This window comes from Taudactylus pleione, unplaced genomic scaffold, assembly GCF_031769625.1.
Source record: "Taudactylus pleione unplaced genomic scaffold, aTauple2 ptg000018l, whole genome shotgun sequence".
Classification (NCBI taxonomy): domain Eukaryota; kingdom Metazoa; phylum Chordata; class Amphibia; order Anura; family Myobatrachidae; genus Taudactylus; species Taudactylus pleione.
The window spans coordinates 8946967-8970860 of NW_028284420.1; the positions used below are offsets into that span (position 1 = coordinate 8946967).

At 42.9% G+C, this 23894-nt stretch overlaps 1 protein-coding gene across 1 annotated transcript in view; it reads right to left on the reverse strand.

Moving 5' to 3' along the window:
- Window positions 1–23894, reverse strand: part of LOC148540651 (piezo-type mechanosensitive ion channel component 2-like) — a 149597-nt gene that overhangs the window by 20147 nt on the left and 105556 nt on the right. Inside the window, exons 36-44 of the mRNA XM_088442911.1 lie at window positions 23108–23347; window positions 19481–19739; window positions 18659–18847; window positions 18288–18489; window positions 15993–16122; window positions 15705–15852; window positions 15377–15591; window positions 6436–6594; window positions 2130–2277 (exon numbers count right to left, since the gene is read on the reverse strand). Coding sequence (XP_088299037.1) covers window positions 2130–2277; window positions 6436–6594; window positions 15377–15591; window positions 15705–15852; window positions 15993–16122; window positions 18288–18489; window positions 18659–18847; window positions 19481–19739; window positions 23108–23347 — 1690 coding nt within the window. The remainder of the gene's footprint in view (window positions 1–2129; window positions 2278–6435; window positions 6595–15376; window positions 15592–15704; window positions 15853–15992; window positions 16123–18287; window positions 18490–18658; window positions 18848–19480; window positions 19740–23107; window positions 23348–23894) is intronic.

Here is a 23894-nt window from a genome sequence, read left to right on the forward strand (position 1 = left end):
GGAACTAACTATGGAAGCCATTACCACAACATAAGTCCTGAAACCAGCCATGCGCTGCTTGGAAGAAGATCTAAGGGAGCATGTCTCACCCTTCCTGATGGAGATTTGCACGTTTTTCAAAGATGCCAGAAATGGCCCCAATCTTATTGATCAGATCAACAACCTGACTGATTACATATTTAATATATCTTGCTATATAAACTTGTGCAGGGCTTAAGCTCCATATATGTATTCCTCCTTATAACTGGAAAGAAGTCGTAAACCCTGACCTGGCAGATGACTGTCAAATCAAGACGGGATCAGATTGTGGACTGCAACACCATTTGGTGTCCATGGAATGAATACTGTAGAGGAGAGAAGATTCCTGATAGAAAAGGTGGCATGCTCACATAATCTCCCACTCCCACATCGTAACTGCTTTCTAAAAAGACTTGAGATTTCGGGGCTCTTGATGACTAAGGCGTATGCTGGTTTGCCTAATTTAATATATGAAATTTTGTACTGCGCATCCTCCATACTAAAAAAAAATGTTAAAAAACTATTCTTTTGCTTATGACCTAGTTTGGTGTACGTGTAAGTAAACCTTGCGCATGTGATACTGGTGTCTAGCGTGAGTGGCATATGACAGAACATATGGGTGTAAACACACTAATTTTATGTACAGATTTTTAGAGCAAATTTTTTTGGGATATCCATCTCTCAGCATGGGCCTCTTTCTGAGGACTTGTAGTTAGAAAATTGACTTCAGCAGAATGGTTTTGTCACTACACCATAGAGATCGGCACAGGTCGGTAAGGATACCATTCCAGCAATCATATGCAAGAAACCTACCATTGGGTTCAATTAGAGGTATGAAGATGAAAAGAGGCAGAACAGAATAAGATGTGTATGTGGTGTTATCCATTTTTTCAAAAGTTTGAATTAGAAGAGGTCTCTGGCGGGAAATAGAGCTGCTTTTTTGCTTTTCCAATGTCCTATACACTCAGGATCCAGACCTTTTTCATAATAGACTCTACAGAATTTGACAAAAGCTTCAGTTGCTCTTTCTGAGTCAGAATTTCTTACTGACTCCTCGACTTCACCATTTTTCTTTCACCCATTTTCTTAAAAGGAATGATTCCCTAAACATGTGTTCATACTACTCATCAAGGGTTCTGCAAGCGACATAGATGAGGTTTGGTTTTTGAGCATGGAAAACTCTGACTACTTTAAGTTTGTCTACACTAGGCTGCTTGGTGGCAAGAGAGAAACTAGAAAACAATGAGGTTATTAAGTCTGGGGGAATTGAAAAAAGAAATACAGTTAGATATGAATAATCTGAAGCAGTGTAAGATGGAAAGAGAGCCACTTGGCTCCTGTAATAACTGATAACAGACCCATGGAGATTACTGCACCCATGTGCAAGCAGGCAGGAACCATCATTTCATGGAAAGTCAGAACCCTCCACAATTCCAGCAGAATTCAGTACTGCACTTTCTAGTAGCCAGTTTGGCATTGAGTTTGCATAACTCTTAGTTCCTTACTCTGGGCAGCCCTGGTTTCACATTACCCATGGCCAGAGGTTGGACTGAAGGAATCCAGAGAGTAGCCAGACAGTAGCGAAATAAATCCTCCAACCCCATCCTATTAAGCTTTAGGAACAGATTAAGATGTAAGGACAAGGAGCCAAATGCTCACCTTCTTACAGAGGCACTAAGCAAACTAGAGAGAAGCTGTGACCATAGGAACATTTTATTGCTCTATCCTACCTCCTAGAACAGGGGTTTTTAACCACAGTCCTCAAGGCACACTAACAGTCCAGGTTTTAAGGATAGCCATACTTGAGCACAGGTGTTCTAATAAGTACCTCAGTTCTTTTGATTTAACCATCTGTGCTTAAGCATGGATATCACAAAAACCTGGACTGTTAGTGTGACTTGAGGACCGTGTTGGGAAACACTGTCCTAGAGGGTGGAAGCTTACCCCCCATCTGCATCACCCTATTGCAGAAGGAGAAACGCTCTTTATTAACTACTGTTAATAATACATAGCCACATACAATAATACATTTCTATTAGTCTTGATTGTCATGTCATTGCAGCATATCTCACATAGGCCAGGTGTTTATCCTATGCATAAATAATTTATACCTTCTCAGACTCCCGCCAGCACTTCATGATGAAGATATTAGCATATAAATCCTCTACACATATCCAGCTAGACAGGCTGAGAGTGGTGTCTGTCCATACCCAATCCATCACAGCCCTCATCTCTGTGAGGAAGGGAACCATGCGGAAACTATGGAAAGAAGAAATGTGTTAGCTTTCAAGATGCATTGTAGCGATTTTTCAAGGGCTATTAAAGATACAGTCGCTGTTTTCTCGTATGGTTACAGACAATGGGGCTGATGCAGAGTATGTTGCACTTGTGTTCAAACTTTAAGCTTTAAAAAACTGCATGCAAATATATGCTGATGTGTACAGTACACCACATGATGCATACATATGCGTCAGAATGACATCATACACACATACATCCAGGTACACTTATACACCACCAGGTCATAAGCACACAAAAGTTTTAGAATATTTGTTTTTAGTTAAAAATAGATTCTCTTTTTGCTTATGTACAATATCATATAATATATGCATGATCGAAGAAAGCAGCACCAATCAGCTTTCTACTTTTGGAAGACAACTGATTGGTGCAGGCAGTTGTCACCATCAGTAAAACACTGTTTGCAGTATCCCTCAAGCACTCAAAAGTTATACTTTTACTGACTGGTGTATATGTGTCTATGTGCAGGTCTGCAGTTGTTCGCAATTACAAATACGCACTTATTGTACTCAGCCTATGTTAGCTTGCCACTTCCCTCACCCATCCTGACTCTCTAGTTCAGGACTGGACAAGAAGCGGCCCTCCAGCTACTGTTGAACTACATATCCCAGCATGCCCTGCAAAAGTTTAAACATGGGCAAACAGCAAAACTGTGGCAAGGCATGCTGGGACGTGTAATTATACAGAAGCTTATTGCTCACCCCTGCTTTAGTTACAACAACCAGGTGAAAGTGTCAGATGCAAGCAAAACTGCATTTGTGTGCAGCTTTTTTTGTGGACATAGGGCCTGATTAAGGCCCTGATTCAGAGCCGGACGCTCTGACTAGAGCGCTCGCTCTGAATCAGGGCCCTCCTCCATTAAAATGGAGCGTCCTCCTGGACACTCGTAGAGCTGTGGGTCACCACCCACAGCATATACGAGCGTGCAAAAAGACCATCGGACTTGCGAGGTAAACCCTGCGGTCGGGTTTCCCAGCCGCAAGGCCAGAAGTGATTTTGGCTCTATCAGAGCCAAAATCACTCCCACTGACATCACTAGTGATGTCAGTGGGGCAGACTTCAGACGGTAGGCGTTCCCATGGGAACGCCTCCGTCTGGCAGGCACACCCCCGGCACGCCCACCAAAGGGGGCGTGCTGTCAATCAACATCGACAGTACGCCCCCTTTGGTGCGAGACCCGGAGCGATGGAAAGCCCGTCGCTCGCCGGGTCTCGCACATGCGCACGACGGAGCTCCCTCCGTCGTGCGCATGCGCAGTGGGGAACATCGACCCACTTGCGAGCGTACACCTGTGTTTCTCCAACCACTCCCCCGTCACCACCCCCAAATGCTCCCCCGTCACTCACACTGCAATGGCTTTGTATCTGCATACGTGATCGCAGTGCGATCACAATTCTGACCTACGCACTGCGGTGCATTCACAGTACGCACCATCGGTCGATCTGCGTACGCTGTAGCAATTGCGATCCGTGATGAATCCGGCCTGTGTCAGTACAAATTTACAGATTTTACGCCATGTATATACATCCAACTCAGCATCAGGAACAATGTTTCCCCCAAGTAGATCAATCAGTAACCAACTAATAAAAGCTTATCTGAAGTGCTGCATAGAGAATATGCTGCACATTTCACCTCAGTATTGTGTATTTACATTTTTTTTAACACTATAATTTCCAGATCACTCAACGTATAGCAGTCATTAATGTCATGAGCCAATACTGGGCCTGATTCAGAGCCGGACGCTCTGACAGAGCGCTCGCTCTGAATCAGGGCCGGCCTTCTGGTTTTGTAGAGCGGCCTCCTGGCCGCTCGCATAGCTGTGAGTGACCACCCACAGCTATAGCGAGCGGCCAGGAAGATGGTCGCGATGGTCAAGAGACTCAAGACCATCGAGACCATCGGGCTTGCGACGAGACCCTTGTGGTAGGGTCTCATTGCCGCAAGCCCCAGAGAGCTTTCGGCTCTAATAGAGCCGAAAGCTCTCCCACTGACATCACTTGTGATGTCAGTAGGGCCGGCCCCAGACGGTAGGTGTTCCCATGGGAACGCCTCAGTCTGGGCAGCCACGCCCCCGGCCCGCCCACCAAAGGGGGCGTGCTGTCACTCAACATCGACAGCACGCCCCCTTTGGTACAAACCCGGAGCGACGGAGTGCCCGTCGCTATCCGGGTCTGACGCATGCGCACAACGGAGTCGGGTCCATCGTGCGCATGCGCACTGGGCCACCATCAACCCGCTTACGAGCGCATAGCGCTCGTGAGTGGGTCTGAATCAGGCCCTCTGTTCCCTGGGGTGTTAAGCATTTTCTTTAAAACCTGTTATTTATTTATTGAAGATTTGAATTATAAAGCAATTAGTTTATCAAAGATAACATTTATTATTTACTTGTTCCATCTTAATTATAAGATTGCTCAGTTTAAGGAACATTAGTCACAGATCTCCAATGTCAGTAGCTAAATTTGCTCACATAACTCTAGATTGAATTAAAAAGAGCAGCCAGTCTGGCTGAGCTATAGAAACAGTAAGAAACAGATGTGTCCTCATTTACCAGTTTTTGGTCCATATGGCGTGAGACACTTGGCATAACTTACATACTCCACCACAGGTAGCGATTCATACTCATTCCTGAATTTTATGTCTTATTTGCATCGCAGCCGCATACAAAGATGCTTATAGTGTAGCAGGCACGACACGTGGCACTAGGCATGGTGCAGGTCGCTCCTGTCCCAACTCTGGGCCTGATTCAGCAAGGAATGCAAGTGAGAGAACGCACGCACTCGACCGTTGCGTGTATATGCTAATCAATGCATACGCACGGCAACCGCAGCATAAGATGCAGACGCGCAGCACTACACAATGCCGCCCACTTTCCTGTACTCAAAGCCTGAGTAGTCCACGAGACAGTGGAAACAGCGGTAACATCGAGAACCATTGGAACTATACGCACAATAGAGGTTGACCTGACCTCGTGCAGGATTTTGGCCACTTCCTGCGTGCATCGAGTCGTCTGGCTGCGTATGCCGCCACACTGCCTTATTTTTGCATGCCCCTATAACGACGTCCCAACACACAGGCATGCCTGCGTTCGCCCAACCACCCCCCGTCACCACCCACAAATGGCACTTCCTGTCAATCACTATCGAAAGGATCTGTGTACACACTGCGTGTAGTCTGCTTACCCTTACCCTATCGCACTGGTTAGTCCGCACACGCGCAGTGCGATGCATATGCATGGCAGTGCGAAAACATCGGCCAAGTGTGTGCGTTCTCTCACTTGCATTCCTTGTTGAATCAGGCCCTCTGTCTTTTGCAATTTATACATAGATTAGCAACTAGAGTCACACACAGAGGGCCTGATTCAGAGCCGCTCGCTCTGACAGAGCGCTCGCTCTGAATCAGGGCCGGGCTTTTTTTTTTTTGGTGCCTCTTGGCCACTCGCATAGCTGTGGGGGACCACCAACACTTATAGTGAGCGGCCATGATGATGGTCGCGATGGTCAAGACCATCGCGACCATTGGGCTTGCAACGAGACCCTTGTGGTAGGGTCTAGTTCATCGCAAGCCCCAGAGAGCTTTCTAACAAGTGATGTCAGTGGGGCCGGCCCCAAAACGGCAGGCATTCTCATTGGAATGCCTCCGTTTGGGCAGCCACCCCCCCATCACTCAACATCGACAGCTCGCCCTCTTTGGTGTGAGACCCGGAGCGACGGAGTGCACGTTGCTAGCTGGGTCTCGCGCATGCGCACAACGGAGCCAGCTCCGTCGTGCGCATGCGCTGTGGGCCACCATCGACCCGGTTGCGAGCGCTCAGCGCTTGCGACCGGGTCTGAATCAGGCCCTCAGTACATAAAATGCCAGCGTTAGTATTCAGTGTACCCTTGCATTGTACTTTTGTCATATTGATATGAATAAGATGCATATTTTAAGAAACAATCACTGGCAGGACCCTTGGCGCAGCTAAGTTACAATGTAAATTACGTGCCAAAAGGAGCTATTTGGCACAGTATGAGCAAAGGTGTATGTGGACACATCTGTACTATTGGGATGACTACTATAAGCCAGAAAAGTACTTTCCCCTCAAATACAGGATCTTTCAGCCCTTGTAAAAGTTTTCCTCACCCCTGGAATAGGAAGAGGTTGATGCAGTTGTAACTCTTTGTTAAGAAGTTGCCCAGCACTCTGTTAGGATATCCACATTTGATCTGGTAAGCAGACAGACCGAAGTACACACATTTTACAAAGTACCATAGCTGGGCCACATGGTTTGTGTTAAATCTCCTGCAAAACACAAAACGAGTGGAGAATGATGATGATGATGATGATGATGATGATGATGATGATGTAGCAGTATAAACAAGATCAAAATAAACATCCAGATCTATGCAGGGCTACATGATATACTTTAGACAACTCAACTCAAAGATTTTACGGGTACCTTGATTTGGAGATGCAAAACCAATATTACTAATAGAAAAATTGCAAGGGTGAGTACCTTTACTTATAGTTTTACCACGTGGGAGTCAAATAAGTAAAGAGAGAGCTAACTAATATCCTGAGCCGCACAGATGGTGTAATGGTTAGCATTACTGCCTCACAACATTGAGGTCATGGGTTTGATTCCCACCATGGCCCTACCTGTGCGGCGTTTGTATATTCTCCCTGTGCTTGCGTAGGTTTCCCCCAGGTACTATGGTTTCCTCCCACACTCCAAAAATATACTGGTAGGTTAAATAACTACCTACACAAAATTAACCCTAGTGAGCATGTGAGAGGGAATATAGATTGTAAGCTCCACTGGGGCAGGGACTGCTGTGAATGGCCAAATATTCTCTGTAAAGCGCTGCGGAATATGTGTGTGCTATAAAAATAACTGATAATAAATATCCTAAATTGGACTATATACTGTACAATATGTTTATGGCTGGTAACATATAATCAGTGTTGCATCTGTATTGAATCACCTCAGACGATGCCATGAAAGTGAATGCACAGCCTTAGGGGTATATTTACTAAAGTGAAGGTTTTTAGAAGCTGAGATATTTCCCATAGCAACCAATCAGATTCTAGCTATTATCCTCTAGACAACAGGTTCTCAAACTCGGTCCTCAGGACCCCAAACAGTGCATGTTTTCCAGGTCTCCTCACGAATCAGTGAAATAATTAGCTCCACCTGTGGATCTTTTAAAATGTGTCAGTGAGTAATGACTACACCTGTGCACCTGCTGGGTGACCTGGAAAACGTGACCTGTGTGTGGTCCTGAGGACCGAGTTTGAGAACCACTGCTCTAGACTTTTCAGCCCTTGTAAAAGTTTTCCTCACCCCTGAAGGAGCTAGATAAATGTTAAGTAGAATCTGATTGGTTGCTATGGGCAACACTCCATTTCTAAAAAACCTGCACTTTAGTAAATATACCCCCTAATGTCTGAAAAGCCTTCAACATATCACAGTTTACAGTTTCTTGCAATTCATGTATTAGTCTACATCTGCTGCATGTCATTTTCTCTTTATAGTACCAACGATGTGATGTGAAGGCATGGTGCCAGCTTTCAAAAAGCCATCCAAAGTAGGACTGAAATACTAAAGTAGTCTCAGAAGTAAGACTTAGAGGGGTATTCAATATGAAACGTAAACTTCGCTGTCGAAGTTTACGTTTCATATCGGAGTTTTTACCTGCGTTAAAGTATCGGGCGCGCGCCCGCTTATCCCCGTATTGAATATGAAAACGGGAGCCTGCGAAGCTGGATTTGCGTAAAGTTATGAATTTTTCCTTAAAACAATTGTAGGACCCCCCTAAAGTTGTAAAAACATGGGGGATCACTATGGGTACCCCCGTTTTAGCCTTTAAATGAAAGTCGGGGATTTAAATATCCGCAGCCGATGTTTTTTCCCGACATTGAAGAAGTGTTGCAAAAGAGCACTTAGGTTATTTTTTTCGTTTTTTTAAGTGGTCCCATCAAATTTGGGGTACATGAAAATGAGTACTAGCATATTTTGATGTCCCTAAAGTAAGTTTTTAAAAATTCTGCATTTGTGCACCTGCCGCTATAAATCTATTCTAGAATACACCTGCCGCATACTTGCAGAATAGCCCTGAACCTATTTCCCTATTGTTAAACAATTTTTTCCCATTTTTTTTTCACCCCAATTTTGAAATTCATTTTTTGGGATGTCCCTATTTTTTTTTTAAACTTTTTTTGACACAGTTCTTTTTTAAATGTCATTCACAGGGGTGCAGGCTATTTTTTTTAAGCCTGCACACCTAAACCCCAATTCTGCACTTTTTTTCGACACCTATTCAATGGTGAAAAGTTATCCCCATTTTTTATCAAAGACTTTTTGAACCTGCGAAAAGTCTTTGAAATTGAATACGGTGTAAAACTAAAACCTGCGATAATGACGTCATAAGTGCGATATTAACGCAAAAACTATGTTTTCGCTCCCATATTGAATACCCCTATTAGAGGCCTATTCATTAACACTAAATTAAAGGTTTTAAGAACATTTTCCTTAATTACAATTTTTTAGTATTCATTAATACACTTAAAGCAGGATATATCACTGATATCTCCTGGTTAAGTGTGTCTGCATTAATTTCCACACTCCCCATACTTATGTAAAAATTAGGCTATTCATCAACTTCTGAGAATTATGTATTTTCGGAATTTGATGGTGTTACTGTACACCATCCTCAGATGGCATACAGCACCCTTAAGGCCATAGCAGTGGGATATACTTACTTGCTTTCAGTGTGAGTAGGTACTCCTCCGGCTCCCTCCGTCGCTCCCTGGTCCCTTCAGGGTCCCTCCTCCTGCTCAGGCTCTGTATTCACCCGACTGCTGCTTGCTAGGCAGCGTCTCCCCTCTGTTCCCCGGTGGCACTTGTAAGTGCTTCTTCAATTAACTGCTTATTTACTATAAACAGTTGATTGAAGAAGAACTTACAAGTGCCACCGCCGAGAACAGACAGAGGGGAGACGCTGCCCAGCAGCAACAGCATGCAGCAGCGGGTGAACATAGAAAAGTTTAAAAAAATAATAATAATTAGTATACTGCCCCCTCTGCCTGGCCACCCTTGAGCCTCTGCATCCTAGACAGACCGGGCAGGGGGTCGGGGGTCCACGCCCGCAGCTACAACGTAAAGGCGCATGTCCATTACACAACTAATAAAAGACTGTACGATAACGACATAATTTTCGTTCAATCGTTCATTATACTGTTCAGTGGATATTGTGCCCACACAGAATAATATGTTGTTCAGAGCAGACACCCTCCCTCATCCCCGAACATGCACAACCTGTCAGGTTGGATAGTGTGTTCAGGTGATGACATAAGCCGACAGCGACCAGCGGGAGTGCGCATCGCTGGTCGTTGCCGGCATATTCACTGCACGATTAATAAATGATTGAATGATAGCGATGTCGTTATCGTTCAATCGACCATTTATATTGTGTAGTGGATATGTGCATTAAGACAGTCGGGACATGGCTGGGAAGGTGGTGAGTGCGGGGGACATTGGATGGAGGGGAGGTGTGGGGGGGAGGCCAGAGCCACCACCGCCACCAATAGATCTTTGTACAGTGGAGCGGGCGGCGGGGGTGGGAGCGGATCCTGCAGCCTATGACAGCCGGGACCCGGCCGGGAAGGTGGTGAGTGCGGGGGACATAGGATGGAGGGGGGGTGCGGGGAACATAGGGTGCGGGGGGTGGAGCCACCACCGCCGCCAGCAGATCTTTGTACAGTGGAGCGTGCAGCGGGGGAGGGAGCGGGTCCTGCAGCTGCTACATTCAGGCAGAGGATGCAGGCATGGAGGGAAAAATATCTATTTTCAGGAAAGTTGTCATCGGAATAGATACTTATAGAGAAGAGGAATGATGAATTCCTCCTGAAATTAGATAGAACTCCATGCAAGTTCTAAACCTAATTATCTCCAGAGAAAGTTAAGTAATAATGAGTAGACCCCTTAATACTAAGCATTACTACTGCTGTGCCTTACTGCTAGGTCATTGGTTCCCAATCTTTTTTGAATCACGGCACGCTAGTACCCCAGCATTGTTTTTACGGCACCCCTAAGCCAAAAGTTTGGTATTGAGAAATTCAGCAAAAAATGCTTTGAAGTAGTAAAGTGAAGAAAATTGTGCTTACCTGTCATCCATAGGTTTGGTTATATAGTGGTGGACAGGTTTGTGTATCTTTATTACTTATCTGTATCTCAATACCCACAATTCTTTGGCACTCTCCATTTGTCTCTTTAATTTCCTTAGGTTTGTGCTTCTGTTTGTGTACATAATTACATTATATTGACCATAAAGAATTTGATTTGGTGCTGACCAGTAACCTGAGGCACCCCTGTAAGTGTCCCGGTGCCGCGCACACAGTTTGGGAACCACTGTACTAGGTATTTAACTAGGCACCATTTAATGCTGTTCATATTACTGGATGTACCATTTATGTTCATGGTTTTAGTAGTATTTGCAAATGTAAAGCACATTGTGTCCTATTGAAGAGCGCTATATAGATAAAATTATTATTATTATTTGCTGCACTTGCACAGTGCATACGTTCATTTTACTTATACTAAACAAATGTTCTGAAGACTTTTCTTTTATACACAACTTCTCTTAACAATTTTTACATTAATTCCAACTGAAACTTCGAGTGTTTACAGGGTGCCAAATATATGTATTTAGGAGGATTCATCTATAATAGTGATGGAAAGATCTCTTTCATGCAGAAGCTTCAGTGATGTCACACAAATGTCCTTCCTTACATAGAGGTCGCCCATGATACATAGGCATAGCGATATCTACAATTTAGCTTTGCCCATGTATCTGGTAGTCCTCTGTTGTCCAGAAGCATGCAGTACCAATAAGTAAGCACAAATTGCAAAACATGATCAGACTAGAAATTTTCCAACATTTTAAAAAGTACTTAATTTTTTTCTAAACATTAACGGGCTGATTGTGAGTCGCATGCAAAGTGTCTGTAGCTGTGGGCAGCCACAGAAGCCTGTTTTACTTCCTTATGGTAATGTGAGTATACGTAGCACTTATATCTCCAAATCTAGGCCTGACCCACATGCCACACCCACAACGAACTATAAATCCAGCTAACCTCATAAACATTGCATGCCTCCCTTCACCCTCCAAGTCACTAAAATGTGCCTTATGGAATGCACGCTCTGTCTGCAACAAACTAACATCCATCCATGACCTCTTTATTTCATCTAACCTCAACCTTCTGGCAATAACAGAAATATGGCTCACACAATCAGACACTGTCTCCCTTGCTGCACTTTCACATGGTAACCTACACTTCTCACACACCTCCAGGCCTGGTAATTGTAAAGGAGGTGGAGTAGGAATATTACTGTCCCAATCTTTCACATACACAGTTCTCCCACAGGTACCTTCACTTACATTTACATCATTTGAAGTACATTCTATCAGGACTTTCACCCCTTTCTCTCTGCGAGTTGCTGCTATCTATCGCCCACCTGGGCCATCTCAACAATTTCTGGAACATTTATCTGCCTGGCTCCCTCACTTCCTATCCTCAGACATCTCCACCATCATTATGGGTGATTTCAATATCCCCATTGACAGTCCACAATCTCATCATGCCTCCAAACTACTATCTCTAACCTCCTCTCTTGGCCTCTCCCAATAGACTGACTCCTTTACTCATAAGGAGGGCCACTGCCTTGATCTTGTATTTACCAGACTATGCTCAGTTTCTGATTTCACTAATGCTCCTTTCCCTCTCTCAGATCACAACCTTATCACCTGCACACTCTCCTCCATTACATCAACCTCAACCATCAACCTCAATGTCAGTGAAATCAACTAAACCTCCTAAACCCCACAGAAATATTAATGCTATGAACTTTCAACAACTATCTACCTCTCTACAACAACGACTCTCACCAATTTCTACATTCACTTCTCCTGAGACTGCTGCATCACGCCTAAACCAGATTCTAGTTAAAGCCCTCGATGAAGTAGCTCCAGCTACCCATCACACTCGTAGTACTTAGACGTCAACCATGGCATTCTAACTTAACAAGGCATCTACAAAAACTCTCACGTAAAGTAGAATGTCAGTGGCAAAAGTTTTGTACTCCATGTGACTTCCTCACATATAAGACTATCTACAACTCTTATTGTACTGCTCTGGACACTGCCAAACAAACATATTTCCAATTTCTTATCTCTGCTCAAGCCTCTAACCCCAAGCAACTTTTTAATACATTTAAACTGCTCCTTACCTCTTCCTCACCCAAGCCACCTGCTACTATCTGTGCGCATGATCTTGCTTCCTATTTCAAGGACAAGATTGATAATATCCGAAATGAAATGGTATGTTCTTCCTTAGCTAGTGACCTGCTCAATTCCCTACCTGAACCCTCTGGCACATTATCTTCATTTGACCTCACAAACAAAGATGAAGTATCTACACTCTTCTCATCCTCCTATTCTATTACCTCACCTCTAGATCCTATAACCTCACAAATCAGTAAAGCTCTGTCTCCTGTGCTCATCCCAACCCTAACTAAAATCTGTAATCTCTCTCTCTCTCTCTCTCTCTCTCTCTCTCTCTCTTTCTCTACTGGCATCTTTCCATCGCTGTTCAAGCATGCAGTGATTACTCCCATTCTGAAAAAACAAAATTCTGACCCTATCTCCCAGCTCCCATGCCCCTCCAAGCTACTGGAGAGACTTGTCTACACTCGCTTTACACACTTTCTTAACACCCACAACTTATTGGACCCACTTCAGTCTGGCTTTCGTTCCCAGCACTCCACAGAGACAGCACTGACTAAGGTAATAAATGATCTGGCCACTGCCAAGGCTAAAGGCCATTACTCACTCCTAATTCTTCTAGATCTCTCTGCTGCTTTTGACACTGTTGACCACTCTCTTCTCATACAAACATTACAATCCCTAGGTCTTAAGGACACAGCTCTTTCTTGGTTCTCTTCTTACTGTACCTATCTGATCTCTCTTTTTCTGTTCGTTTTTCAGATTCTGCCTCCTCTTCGCTACCTCTATCAGTTTTAGTACCACAAGGCTCTGTCTTAGGTCCTTTGCTATTCTCAATCTATACCACCTCTCTTGGCAAACTAATCCGCTCTTTTGGATTTCAATACCATCTGTATGCGGATGATACTCAAATCTACCTATCCTCTTCAGATTTATCACCATCTGTATTGGTCCATGTCACTGAATGTATTTCTGCCATTTCATCTTGGATGTCATCTCGCCACCTGAAACTTAATATTTCTAAAACAGAATTAATTATATTTCCACCGGCCAATAACAGTTACCAACCTGATCTCTTTATCACTGTTGATAACTCAACAATCCACCCCGCCCCACAAGCTCGCTGCCTTGGTGTCATCCTTGACTCTGAACTGTCCTTTGTTCCACACATTCAATCTGTCTCAAAATCATGTTACATACAACTAAAAAACATATCCAAAATTTGGCCATATCTCACACATGACACTGCAAAAACTCTAATCCATGCACTCATTATTTCCCGCATTGACTATTGCAATAGTCTTCTTACTAGTCTTCCCAAAAACAGGCTATCACCATTACAATCCATTATGAATGCAGCTGCGAGGCTTATCTTCCTTGACAAACGTTCATCCAGTCAGCTGACATCCCATACTGCACTGGGACCCAGTCACCTGATGACCGGGCCGCAGTGCAGTATGGGAGACCAGCTGACCGGAGGCAGGACATCACCGGAGCCCCATACTTCGGTCCCTGGTTTTTTTTTGAACTATTTTTTTTTTCTCTTTTTTGCAGTGTATCAGCGTGTGGTCTGTTTAGACCACACAGCTGATCACTGGGGCCGACTCTGGGCTCTGCTCTACACGTTAGAGTGGAGCAGGAGTCCGGTAACCGGGGGAGACCCTGGATAACACCACCTCCAGGTATTTTTTTCACAATTTATTTTTAGTAACTTGCACACAGATCCCATTTCCCATTACAATTATAGGAAATGCAATCTGATTGCTAAAAATAAGTGATACTTAGGGGTTGGAGTAGAATTTTACGAATTATACTCCAACTGCCCTGTAGTAACTTTAGGTGAAACTAAAATAATGTGAAAAGGGTGTGAAAACACCCTTTTTCACTTTATTTTAGTAAAAATAATGATAATAAATAGAGCCCTATGGAATGCCTTACCACGCACAATAAGACTTACCTCTAGTCTTCAATCCTTCAGGCGTTCCCTGAAAACTCACCTCTTCAGACAAGCTTATCAGATTCCAGAACCGACCACATAACCTTCATAGCTTCCATGTCTTATTACATCCCCTCTCACAGTCCACACAAAACCTCACACATTGTCTTTCTTTCACATACTCCTGACATTTGGCCGACATTCCTGTGTGACTGGATCATGCAGCCCACCAAGAAACTCTGCATTCTGGCCGGACCAAATTGCAATATATAGCACCTATCCTTGTATATCAATGCCTATTTCCCTATATGTAAGTTTGCAAGCAGGGCCCTCTTACATCTATGTCTGTCTGTTATTACCCTGTTTTGTATTATAAATGTTTCCAATTGTAAAGCGCAACGGAATATGCTGCACTATATAAGAAACTCTTAATAATAATAATAATGCGGGGATCATGTGTGTGCAAGCCGAAACCCGTGCCGCCCATTGATTTTACACCAGCCGCGTCAACCGTCATCATTAGTATTAATAGTTTTAACAGCCCCCTGCTAGGCACAGTATATATGTCAGAAACAGGCTTCCCTTCTCCATACAAATGACTCCGAATAGCGCAGAGCTTTTTATCCATGCCTATGACACTCCCAATAGTCAGGGCAGTTCTCTACGATAACTTGCCATCACCATGTTTCTGCCCCGAAATGCCCTGTTTTACAGAAAGACAGATCCAGAAAAGTTGCACTCTACGGCCATACGCATAAATACATAAAGTCCCTTCTGTGCATTTACCGTTTGCATTCGTGCCACTCATAATCAGCCCCTAAGTAAGGAGGTTTTGAGCGTCAGTATGGAAAGCTGAGTACTATACCTTTCAGTAACTCCAGGTAAGATAAAAAACATCCAAAAATGAATTCCAAATACAAGAACAACCTGGAAAACACACTTTCCGAACATCGTCTTTCTCAAATAGATGGCTCTGTCAACAATCATGGTGCCAAACTGCAGGAGAAGCATAACTAGAAAGGCCTCAGGTACCTGGTCCTCAGACAGTGACTCAGTAATATCTGCTGCAGCGGAATGTTTCTGTAGGTGACAATTGTGTGGTTTTAGTGTCCAGACTCATGTACAAAAACTTTAAAAAAAAATGTATTTTATATGAACATTTGATCTTCTAAGCATGGGCAGTAAATCCTTACCCCAAATGCCCAATATCCAAAGATGACAATAATGAAATTGATAACATCGACGAGAAACATAAGGGCATAGACATCACAGACAGGGCTATACTCAGGGTGTATTATGTCATAGAAGAACTGTCTAATTGGCAGGTAGATCTGCAGAGCGCTGAAAAACAAAAAAGACATATATAATTAATTACAAGCCAAGAAAGCTGTAGCAAGCGTTATAGATTAACTAAGAACAGCAAAGATTTCTGTATACATGGCTTAGCTGTCCCTATATACTGTACAATTATATAATGTTACATTTTCACCACCAGTTTCTTCACTTTGATCCACTGCTGCTTTGCCCTCTCCTTCATTGACTGGCGTTTCTTTTTGGGGTTACGTTTGAAACAATTCCACTTCCTCTTGGTATCTTTCTTTTGTGGGGTACCTAGCAGGCAAACAAAAATAGGATTTTTTTACTTACGTTACATCCATTTCACAAAGTTCACTGAGGTACACTTCGACCATGGGGTATAGAGGGCAGTATAGGAGTGAGGCCCTTACTTTGAATTCTGCACAATTTTGAAAAGCTCCTCCCCCTTCATATAACTCTCCCATCAGGAAACTCAGTTATTAAATAACGAGGCTTCAGCAAAAGAACAATAACATACAAAACAAAGACAACTATTCTACTGAGCAGGACTGCCACCTGAAGCAAGGACTGACGCGCCTGAGGGGACAGGTCATGAATAAACTTGTTCCATTTCCATTTCATTTGGAATGTCCTCAAGTGAAAGTGTGCACATTAAACTACATCCAAAGTGGAAAACTTTTTCCCCAGAACTTTCATACATAACAGAATTAACATCCTTTTGAGATCCAGAAGAGACGTTATTAGTCTCTTTACATCAAGGATCTTGTCTGTTAGCAAGAGTACTCTGTGATCAGTGGTTTCAAATAGCAGCCTCAGAAATACTATTCATTGGGACAGAGAAAATGCTTGACTTCTGGTAATTTACTAGCTATCCATGTGACTCCAGAGTCTGGGTTGTCACTTGTAGGTGGGACTGGAGAATGGACAAGGACCATGCTTTGATTATCATGTCATCAAAATAGGAAACCACTGTTACTCCCCTGGCTCATAGGAGGAAGCCCATCACCACAATAATCTTTGTGAATACACTTGGCTTTGTAATCAGGTCTATAGAAAGAGCACAACATTGCTAGTGGAGATTCTTGATATGTATGAGACAACTCATCCTATTTCTTGCCTCTTATTACTGAATTTAAAAACTCAATTTTACAAAAAAACAGGAATAAAATCCCAATCCCATTGGATCTTCCAGACCTGGGTTCACTACTACTGAGGAGATTAGGGAAACCATGGCCTGACTATTAGTCTTATCTAATTTAGACTCAAATAGGACAATTTAACTTCAAAAGGACGTGACTCAAGTGTTCTTTTTGCCTTTAAGTCTGCTTCCCATAATCTGAACTAGAATGTGAACCATCCAGAAATCGCTAAGGCCCAACGGATATGATGGGCATGCTATGGGAGTAACGTGGGCATATTGGTGAAAGTGGTTGCATACACAGATGCTGATCCGCTCATATAGGAGGTCATACTTGGACTGAGAAACTGCACCTGCAATAGGGACGCACCAATCGGTACTAGAGCGTGCACAAATGCTGACAGTGGGTGTTTCAGTCCTTGCACATTTGAACGCATGGATGTACACAAGGGAAGGACTTTGTAGTAGTATTTATATAAAATCGCAGATGGGCGACCGCCGATAGACGCAACTGCGGGTGCTTCTGCGTCCACCTTGGAATCAGCCCCACAATATCTATACTGTACTATGCACATTTCTCAGACATAGCTTTCATTCTTAGTCAAGCTTAAACATGGTTTTGGTGATGGGAACACAGGAAGACAAAGTGACGTGTGCAAGGTATGGGTCCTCACATATTTTTCAACCAAACATGTCTACACTTTCAAATATTCAGCTGATTAAGTACAAAACTATTTCAAATATTCAGTTGATTAAGTACAAAACAATTAAAGGGGTTTTCCAGTTTAGGACCCCTACCTCTTGCTAGACAGCACAGGAATGAGAGTTTGTAGAGTTGAAAATAACATGTTGGACACATTTTATACTATAAATACACAATATAGGTTTATTCGGTTAATGATTTAAAATACATGATAGTTGTTTTCCTTATACTATGAATGTAGTCAACAGTACAAGAGAGTCTACTTACACCTGTGGCAACTTAGAAAATCCTGTTGTATATTTAATAGCCAGTCCAAGCCTTTTCCTTTGTAGTACATGGTAGGCATGGACGCATTCATTTCCTGCATTGAAGCCTTTTATGCAAACAGTTTTCTTGTCTTATTTGTTTTAACAATCTGAGTGTTATTTTCCTTACTGTGCTCTCTACCAAAATGAATTAAAATGGTCACAAGATTCCTATAGAACATCAGAAAAATGTAGAATGCTTTATCCTATTTAGAACAAATTTAGAATTTTAATATCTAGTATTAATATATCCACTAACATATACCTCCTAATGGGGGACCGACACATAATGCGTTGGTTTAATATCTAGTACCTTCAGTCAATGGTTTTTGTGAAGCTCTCCTTTTTCTAAATACATTCTTCGAGGGGTTCTGATGTTTAAATAGATTCCATGGACCGAGTCTGGAGTCAGTGTCATCCTCTCCCTTACTGCCTCGTTTTTTCTGCCGTCTAGTCTTCTTCTTCTTTTTGGACTCTGGTAGACAGACTTCCTTATTATCCCACAGCCCATGGCACTACATAGGAGATTTATCATTACTATTTGCAACAGCCTACAGCAAAATTATGCAATCTGCTTTTCTCCAATTATAGCAGCAATCCAGGCCAGCTCAGCGCTACTCCTTAACCAAGCTTCATTTATAATTATCATGCAATGCCTTTTTGATTAAAATGTGCTAAACTTACTTTTAAGATGGACCTGTGTAAAAACAAAGCAAGAAGCTGTATTAGGTCAAAGTGTACATAGCCATCTTTCTTTTCAATGCCGATTATGTTGGGGAGCCGAAAAGGTTTATCTGCATTCATACTCCGATATACGGTGGATGTCCATGGGAAGAAACCAAACTGGAAAGAATACTTGATGACAACGGTGATCTAGATATTAGAAAGATAACAGAGGGAAAAATATATTTTTTTTGAGTCAACTGAAGAAATTAAATAGATCAGATGGAAGGCAAATTGAAATAAAAAAAGAGGAATGAAGTGAGAAAATGTTATAGAGAAATAAGATGACATTGCAAAGACACATTTGCTCATATAAAATGGATGCACTCGTCATTACCGTAAGGTGGGCAAAAATACTTTTGGAGAGCTACTTGGTCATCCCCACCTACTTATTCTACATTTTACAAATTGGCTATATCTAGCTCTGCAGAAATGCCTGAGCACTTTTCTAGGTCATGGGTCTATTTGGTGAGCCATGGTTCTAGTTTGGATAATCACTAACTATATTTGATGGCTGCACATGAATTGATTATAAAGGGTAAATGACCCTTGACAGAGGAGATGCCAGTAATTACTACATGGACTGTAACCAGCTTACACATCTGCAAAGAATGGATTCAATGTCAAATTCTAATCTCTTTCATCCAATAAAAAGAAAAATATCACCTTTTATATGTATTTATATTGATAATTCTTAGAGTTGTGTGCAGACCCCCATGTTTGGTTTTGTATCTACCTTCATCTTCATCTAATAATTCTATGAGTGATTTGCCCAGCACATACCTCAGTATAGATTATAGCGGTCATCCAGAAGCGTTTGGTAGGCCTAGGTACGGACAGCATGGCCCAGAGAAAGATGAGGATGGGTAGAATCAGGGAAAGGATGGATGCAGACACCATGTGATTGAGAATGATGACAAAATAACAAAGCATTTCAGACTTGGACACTATGGTGTTATAGAGGGCAAAGCTAAGGCGCAGAGGGCGTGGGAGGCTCTGGTAGAACTTGTCTGATTTATCCATCTCCTCATCATAATACATCCTGAGGATTAGAAGAAAATAGAACTGGTTCCATTTCATTACATACACTAGGTCATTTTGTTATAGTTACAGGAGCTAATTAAGGACTGTGAACCTGATTCAGCAAGGAACGCAGTTGCTTATACGCACGCAATCGGTTGATTAGTTCACACTGCGCATACATCGCAGTGTGTATGCAGGACCCAGATGCTGCGATCGAAGATGATACGCAGACCCATGGCAGAGTGACTGACAGGAAGTGCCGTTTGTGGGTGGTGATGGGAGGGTGGTCGGGCGAAACGCAGGCGTGCCAGTGCGTTTCAATGCCGTTGCATGGGCATGCATAAATTAGCCACTGCGATACCAGAGGCCGCATGGGGCCTCATAGCGTGCGCTGAAGTAAGCAATTCCTGAGTAAGGTCTGGGCTTCATCAACTGTCCGATGTTACTCGATGTTACCGATTATTTCTCTACGTAGGCCAAGTATACGGATTTGAGTAAGGGGAAGTGGGCGTCGTTATGTCAGGCTGCGATCGCAATGCGACTGCAAACATTTAAATATCACCGCTGATATTAGCAACTGCGTTGCGTGTGTATAAGCAGAATAGTGATCTGTAGTGAATCAGGACCTGAGTTGGGAAAAGCAATGTTCTTTCCACTTTTCTAAACTATGCTTTTGTTTCACAGAGGTAATAGGTGAAACACACACTCATATACCACATAATTTTATATAGCAAATAATAATAAATAGACTAATCATATTAATAATAATAAATACACTAATCATATTAATACAACACAGCAAAGCAAATGTATACTATATGCTAAATCAGCAGCATAAGTAATCCACCATGGCCCTGATTCAGAGCCGGACGCTTTGACCAGAGCGCTCGCTCTGAATCAGGGCCCACCTCCATAAATATGGAGCGTCCTCCTGGACGCTCGTATAGCTGTGGGTCACCACCCACAGCCTATACGAGCGTGCAGGATGATGGTCGCGATGGTCCTGACCATCGCGACCATCGCCAGTGCGAGCAGAAGCCTGCGGTTGAGTTTCTCAACCGCAAGGCCAGGAGTGATTTTGGCTCTATCAGAGCCAAAATCACTCCCACTGACATCACTAGTGATGTCAGTGGGGCCGGCTTCTGACGGTAGGCGTTCCCTTGGGAACACCTCCGTCTGGGAGGCACGCCCACCAAAGGGGGCGTGCTGTCAATCAACATTGACAGCACGCCCCCTTTGATCAGACACAACGAGCGAAGGAAAGTCCTTCGCTCGACGCGTCTCGCGCATGCGCACGACGGAGCTCCCTCCGTCGTGCGCATGCGCAGTGCACACCATCGACCCACTTGCGAGCGGACAGCCGCTCGCGAGTGGGTCTGAATCAGGCCCCATGTCCCATTAATAAAACCTTTGGTGCACTCAGCTCTTATGCATAAACACTTTCAATACATCCAATACATCCTAAAGACTGTATAACGCTGATTACCCACTGGTATTTAAAAGCTACACCTAACTTGTTTTTAACGCAAGTGCAAAGCATTCAAACATTGCAAGAATAAAACCTATTATATTAATATGCCCATATCTATTTGCGTTACTTGCGCCTGCGTGCTTGCTTTGTGGTGTGCTTGTTACACTTCCATGCCTGCAATGTATGTCACCACATTTGAAAAAAATTAATTGATACTTATGGAAGTGCATTGTGTACAAATTCACCAGAGGCTAACACGTGCTGTTCAACCAGATTTTACAAAATCCAATTCCATTGGCATTGTGGACCACATGTAGAAACTCCACTGATATTAACAGGCCAAGGCCATTAAAATTAATTTGCCAATCACATGCATGAAGCTTCCTAACTTTGCTAATTTGTTTCCCCTTGTCTGTATAGAATCATCAGTTTATCTCTATTGATGTCTGAACATCATCACTTTACTTTATGTTGTGTCACAGATTCCATTTTTCCTGACAACAGAGAGCAGAATAATAACTGCATGGATGCAATTAACAGAACAAGTCACATAACATACAGTAAAATATAACAGATAGTGGACTGAGCTGACGTTAAATAGGCTAGAGAGCCCTACCCATAAGAGCTTACATTTTAGGAGGAAGTAATGAGAGACAATAGGAGTTAAAGGGACATAATCTTAGTAGTTCAAATGGGTGGCAGAGGAGCTGGGAGCTAAACAGTAACATGGTAGGATGGTGGTTTTAAGTGGTGATATGGTGCATTGTAGGTTTAGTGAAATTGGACAGGGCGGATAGGGAAGAAGATGGACAGGGGAGGGTAAAGAAGGATAGGTGGATGGGGGTGATGTGGCAGTGTCGGACGTGGAAAGCAGTTTGTGTAGTGTGGGTAGAGGTACACAGTAATACAAATTAATAATAAGCAATGACAGTGGAATGAGCTAAAGATATGGAAGTCACTGAATGGAGTTCATAAGGGACAAGAGTGAGCTCAGAACATAGAGGGAACACAGGTGACTGAGGAGAGCAGAAGCTGGCAGAGAGAGATTGGTGGTAGTATAGTGGTAAATTAGAAAAAACATGGAGGTCTAGAACATTAGGCCAGTAACCAGGAAGCCAAAAAAAATGGTCCTAGGAGTCCCATTAATGGACTGTAGGAGATTAATGGCGATCCGGTGTAGAAGAGCAGTGAGATTTTTCCAAGTATATGACTAGGAGGATTCCAGCAACTGCTTATCTGAGTGGGCAGGCTGCAGTGAAGGAAGAACCTAGTCACCAGGGTTATGGAGGCTCTATCAATAGAGCCCTACAGCTGCTGAGTCCACAGGAGGAGAGAGGCAGTGGTCCCCAGGCTAGGGAGCTTTGGAGATCACCGGATCATCAGAATGATGGAGTAGAAAAAAGTTGCAGTTGGACGTCAGTGCAGTGGAAGCTGCAGGGTCAACATCAGATCAGATGAAAGGAATACATCAGGGATGATGATAGATCTACATAGTACATATTGTAAAGAGGCACCAGGAGGAGAAGATCAAAGGAGAGGGAAAACCGCACAGCTAGGGAGAGGCACTGGAGGAAGATTGGAAGATAAGCAGGTTCAAGAAAGAGTCTAGGGTTCTGGAGCGCCATTCACTGGCTTATGATGGTCAGGTGCATGGAGGGCACTGGTAGTCTTAGGTGCCAGAGAATAGGGGGAGGTGCTCAAATGGAGGCAGAATTTAGAGACGAGGAAGGGAGCACAGTGAACAAGCAACCATCTGCATTGGCTCTTCCCATAACTCTGTGATCAAAGCATGCAGTCTTTTTCTAAAACAAAACTAGGATTTTAAATCATGCTATCTGAGAATATATCATAATTCAACATATTTTAAAATACATTGAACTCACCATCTAGAATTAACTTATTCAGAAAGGTCTTACTTGTTGAGTAGAAGTTCGCTAGCAGTCAACAACTGTGGGACATCAGCTAGTAACCTGTTGCTGTCATCTACCCCATGGGATGATTCCTCAGCTTCAGTTGACTGCAGCTCTCCTTTAAGAATAACTGTGCTATAGGAAGGTGGGATGTCTGTTTTTGTGTGTTCTGTCATTTCTTCATCCCCATCATAGTCATCATCTTTGTGATCCAGTGGCAGTCTATTGTCTTCATGCTGGTCATGACTACAGAAGGTCAAGTTTACATGAAAGACATGCATCAACAATCTAGAACATATGATATTGCTCTTTATTTACTAAGTAATTTGGGAAATATACATACTTTGCAACTTAATTTCTCAGCATTTTGCAGGCAAGGAGATATCTTGAAGCCACCTGGCCATAGGAGTAAATTCAATTGCTTTCTTCAAAATACACTTAAGTTCCCATGATATAGAGCTCTTGATGCCTCTCCCACCCCCCACCCCCAACTTGTTTTTATGTTTTTCTTCCCTTAATTTCCTTTATTTTTTAAATTAAAAAAAATGCACTCACAAATTGATTGTGCCCTGCTGACTTGCTTGCTCTTTTATGTACTATATATGACTGTCAATAAACGTTGATTAAATACAAAGTACATATAGGATAATATACCAGGGAAAAATGGATTTTTTTACTTTTGTGAAATCATTTTGTTGTAGTCCTTTGGGGCACACTTGATCTATGGGGTGTAGATATGGTTGTAGACCTGACTTTTCCACCTCTAAATCACTTAGTCGATAGTAAGTTAACT